This window comes from Alligator sinensis, unplaced genomic scaffold (assembly GCF_000455745.1).
Source record: "Alligator sinensis unplaced genomic scaffold, ASM45574v1 scaffold859_1, whole genome shotgun sequence".
Taxonomy (NCBI): Eukaryota; Metazoa; Chordata; order Crocodylia; family Alligatoridae; genus Alligator; species Alligator sinensis.
In genome coordinates, this window is record NW_005842656.1 from 386,628 (window position 1) to 390,459 (window position 3,832).

The window sequence follows — 3,832 nt, forward strand, 5'->3', positions numbered from 1 at the left end:
AGGCTGGTGCGGAAGGAGGCAGTGGTGGCGCGTGGGGATTGGTGAGTTGGGCGCAGGTGCATCTGCCCTCATCGTAGCCTGAGCCCCCTGTCCAAGCTGGCACAGAGCTGTCCACGGTGCAGGGGCTTGGGGGTCCAGGCTGCCCCGGGCTCCACATTTTAGGGACGAGGAGATGCTGGCACCCATTGTGACACGGCGTGGGAGGCCACTGGTGGTGGGGAGGGTGACGGCTGGTCGGTCTGCAGGAACAGCGACCCAAGGGGGATACGGTGGAGAGGAGGGGACTGGCTCTGTGCATCACTGCAGCAAAGCAGGTTGGGATTGAGATCAGGATCAGGAAAGACACACAAGGAAAGCTGGGGGGTCTCCATCACCAAGGGCATCCGAGCCGAGGCAGGGCAGATCCTGGAACAGGCGGTGAAAGCAGCAGTGTGCGCCCAGGACCCCTTCCTCCAGCACAGGACTGGGAGGTCACAGGGGCACTACCGCCCAGAGCAGGTGGATACTGGAGAGGACCCGGCTCGGATACCAGAGAGGACCGGGCTCCAGCAGCAGCCGGAACGCAGCTCCGGGTTGCGAAACAGGAGGCGAGGGGCTGGGTCAGGTTACGAGATGGGATGACAGAGCAGAAAGAGGAGTCGGGTCGCGCAGGAAGTGGGGCAACAGGCAGAGTCCTCGCCAGCCCCAGGGCCGAGCACGGGACTGTGGTCCTGAGTTTCTGGGCTCTGCTGCCTGCCCCAGGGGGCCAGGACCTTTTACCCTTCCTGCTGCTACAGGTGTCGGTGGCTTCCCTTTCTCGGCAGCGCTGGGTACTGCTGCAGCCCAGGCTGGGGCTGGGCTGTGCCAATGCTCCTGCTGGCACCGACCCTGCAGGGTCCTGGCCGGAGGGTCTTGCCCCTGTGCCCAGGCTCAGCCCCACGCTGCACTGCAGCAGGAAAGGATTTCCCCCTGCTCAGACTGGTGCAGATTGGGGGGTTTTGCCTTCCTCTGCAGCAGGGGCACGGCCTCGACCTGGGCACTGGAGTGTGTTTTCCAGACTCCATCCTGTCTCGGCAGGATGCCGCAGGGCTCTTGGCCCCTGCTCCTCCTCGTTGCCTTGGGCCTGGTGCAGGTGGAGCAGGCTGGCCGGGCCCCCCAGGTCCTGCCTGCCCAATTCTGCTACAGCTCTTATCTGGCAGGTTCCTCCTGGGCAGCCCGGGCAGGTGAGGACCCCGCCCGTGCCACCCCCTGCACGACTGACAATCGCACCCCACGCCTGGCCCGGCCGTGCCGCCAGTGCCACCAAGCTAACCCAACCCGCTTCCTGCCGGGACCAGAGGGCAGCACCTTCGCCGTGCCCACCCTGCACCCAGGAGCCCCCGCCACACAGGAGGGAGCAGGCAGGGCCCAGGCACGTGTCGCACTCCACATGCCACCAGAATAAACACGTGTGTTTTGGTACAGCAGTGTCAGGGTGTTGGCAGGCGCCGTCAGACCGGTGGGGCTGTCAGGTGGCCCCTGCGGCAAGCTGCTGCCTCCCCATCCTTCCTGGCTGCAGTTAGCGCCCCAGGGCAAGGTCCCTATTTCTTTGCCCCTCGGAGGCTGCTGAAGCACCGGTGTTTAGACCAGCAGATCCAAGCCGGCCCCTCTGCGGAGCTCCACACAGAGCCCAGATGGATCATGGGCCTGTTCAGCTAGGCTCCCCTGGGCCAGACCAGGCAACAGCGAGGAGGCGGCCGCATTGGTTAAAAACTGGTTTTATTTGACACAAAAAACCCAGGGGGGCGGCCAGGCAAGGCCCCCTCTCCAGCAGAGGTGCTGGGTGGGGCCGTGGCCTGTGCAGCCCCGTGCACCCTGCCAGGGGCTGCCTGCAGCTCATGAGGGGCAGGAGGGGGCAGAACAGACATCCGCGTTTGGACCTCAGGGCTCCGGGCACCGAGGCTGGGGAGGGTCTGCACTGGTGGTCAGATGGCCAGCAGGGGTGTGTGCCGCTGCGTCACGCACGGGGGTGTGTCCCAGCTCAGGCCAGTGCTGTAGGGCAGGTGCGTGGATGGCAGCAGGACGCGGGTGAGCCAGTGCCTGGGAAGGATGCAGCCCATGGTGAATGCTGCGGCCTCCCAAAGCCACAGCCCTGGGCCCCCTGCACCAGGGTCTCGGGCTCAGCCTGGAGCCCCCCTCACCTGGGCACGTCCACTCCAAGGAAGACCCGCCAGTTGTCCCAGGCGCCAAAGCTGTATGGGTTCCGGAACGCCTGCAGGACCAGAGACGGGGACCGTGACGGTGACTGACCGTGGCCGCCTGCCCCCCAGGCTCCCTGCCCCCCAGCTCCTATGCTCACTTTGCCCTTCTTCTGCAGCCGCTGCCGCTCCTTCTTGTTGATGTGTCTCTCGATGCTGGTCTCCCCGCGGGTGATAAGGGCCGCGTGCCACAGTGTCAGCGCCCCCAGGGCCAGGGCCACAGAGCTGGGGGCAGGTGGAGGTTGGGGTCAGGGCACTGAGTCCAGGCAACCTTCCCCGCTCTGCGCGCCTGGCTGCATGGAGCTGCCTGCTCATCACCCAGCAGGACAAGGCTGTGTCAGCTCCCAGGGCCCAGCGCCCCCGTTACCTGCACAGCACCCACAGGTAGACGATGCTCTTGTGGAAGGCGCGCTGGCGGAAGGAGAAGGCCGGGGGTGGTGTCTGGTAGTAGGTCTGCAGGGAAGGGCAGGTGGTCGGTTAGGCCCGTGGGGGCGGCTCTGCTCCCTCAAACCCCACCAGACGCCCCGAGAAGCCAGGACCAGCCAAGAGGACCCTCCCCCACCCCGCGCGCGCACACACAGCACACAGACACTTGGTGAAAGCAACGGGGCAGCAGGGCAGGGAGCAGCTGCGTGGCAGCCTGGGGCATGAACCCCGCAGGCAGCAGGCAAGAGCCACGAGCTGGGGCCTTGGCCCTTGGGGCAGCTCCGTGCCCGCAGGCGCAGCAGAGCCCGGGCGCAGGCACATGCGAAGCGGCTGCCAAGGCCCGGCCTGCTGGCCCCGGGCGCGGGGATGTCCCACCTGGTTGGCGGCTGCCTGCAGGCGCTCCTTCTCGAGCTGTTTCATTCTCTGGGGGGATGGAAAACACGGCGCAGTTACAGGCCTCACAGCACGGGCGCCCCGGGGCCAAGAGGAGCCCAGGGCCGTGTCTGCCTCTCCCTCTCTGTCTGCCTGGAAAGCTGGAGCGCGTGCAGGCCGAGGCCGTGTCACTCACCTCGATGGCCGCGTAGGCCTCACGGAACATGTCCCAGCCGCTGATGCTGCAATAGATGCAGCCCATGGTCATGAAGAGGCAGAAGGAGAAGAAGTAGCGGTGGTTGTAGTGCCCCACGCAGTTGTTCAGCCAGGCTGCCCCGGATTAAAGATGGGTAACAATAGGAGGGGGCACCGCGCCACACCCCTGAGCCGGGCTGCCGTGGCGCTGTTTGGACTCAGTGGGGCAGGGACAGCCCCCAACCTGTCCCCAGTCTCAGGCAGCTGCAGCTCCATCCGGCACCTGTTGCACCTGGCACACGGGGACCTGGAGTCTGCACCTGAGCCCTGCCCCTGGCAGCCTCTTGGGTCCAGTGCCATGTTCCCCAGGGGCCCTGGGACACAGCCCCCAGCAACACCAGGGTTCGGGGGGCTACGCTGCACCCCCCTGCCCGCCCCTCCCACACGGTCAGCCCCAGTGCTCAGTGCGCCCCAGGGAACACCTAGGCCCCCCAACCCCCCCATCCCCTTCCCAAGAGCCAGGCTCCCTAGAGAGGGGCCAGCCTGGCCGGTGCTGCAGAAGGATACGGCAGTGGTGGTCCATCTTGAGCACGCACCTGCGAGGAGAGTGGACGGCTGTGAGC

At 66.5% G+C, this 3,832-nt stretch overlaps 2 protein-coding genes across 2 annotated transcripts in view; one reads left to right on the forward strand and one right to left on the reverse strand.

The window, feature by feature from the left end:
• Window positions 1-1,423, forward strand: part of MMS19 (MMS19 homolog, cytosolic iron-sulfur assembly component) — a 7,961-nt gene extending 6,538 nt beyond the window's left edge. Inside the window, exon 25 of the mRNA XM_014524748.2 lies at window positions 1,179-1,423. Within this exon, the coding sequence (XP_014380234.2) occupies window positions 1,179-1,423 (245 nt within the window). The remainder of the gene's footprint in view (window positions 1-1,178) is intronic.
• Window positions 1,424-1,702: 279 nt separating this feature from the next.
• The window catches only part of ZDHHC16 (zinc finger DHHC-type containing 16), a 3,243-nt gene continuing 1,113 nt past the window's right edge, over window positions 1,703-3,832 (reverse strand). The window contains exons 3-9 of the mRNA XM_006033745.3: window positions 3,777-3,805; window positions 3,211-3,344; window positions 3,018-3,065; window positions 2,584-2,669; window positions 2,318-2,441; window positions 2,160-2,230; window positions 1,703-2,058 (exon numbers count right to left, since the gene is read on the reverse strand). Of these exons, the coding sequence (XP_006033807.3) occupies window positions 1,944-2,058; window positions 2,160-2,230; window positions 2,318-2,441; window positions 2,584-2,669; window positions 3,018-3,065; window positions 3,211-3,344; window positions 3,777-3,792 (594 nt within the window). The 5' untranslated portion in view covers window positions 3,793-3,805 and the 3' untranslated portion in view covers window positions 1,703-1,943. The remainder of the gene's footprint in view (window positions 2,059-2,159; window positions 2,231-2,317; window positions 2,442-2,583; window positions 2,670-3,017; window positions 3,066-3,210; window positions 3,345-3,776; window positions 3,806-3,832) is intronic.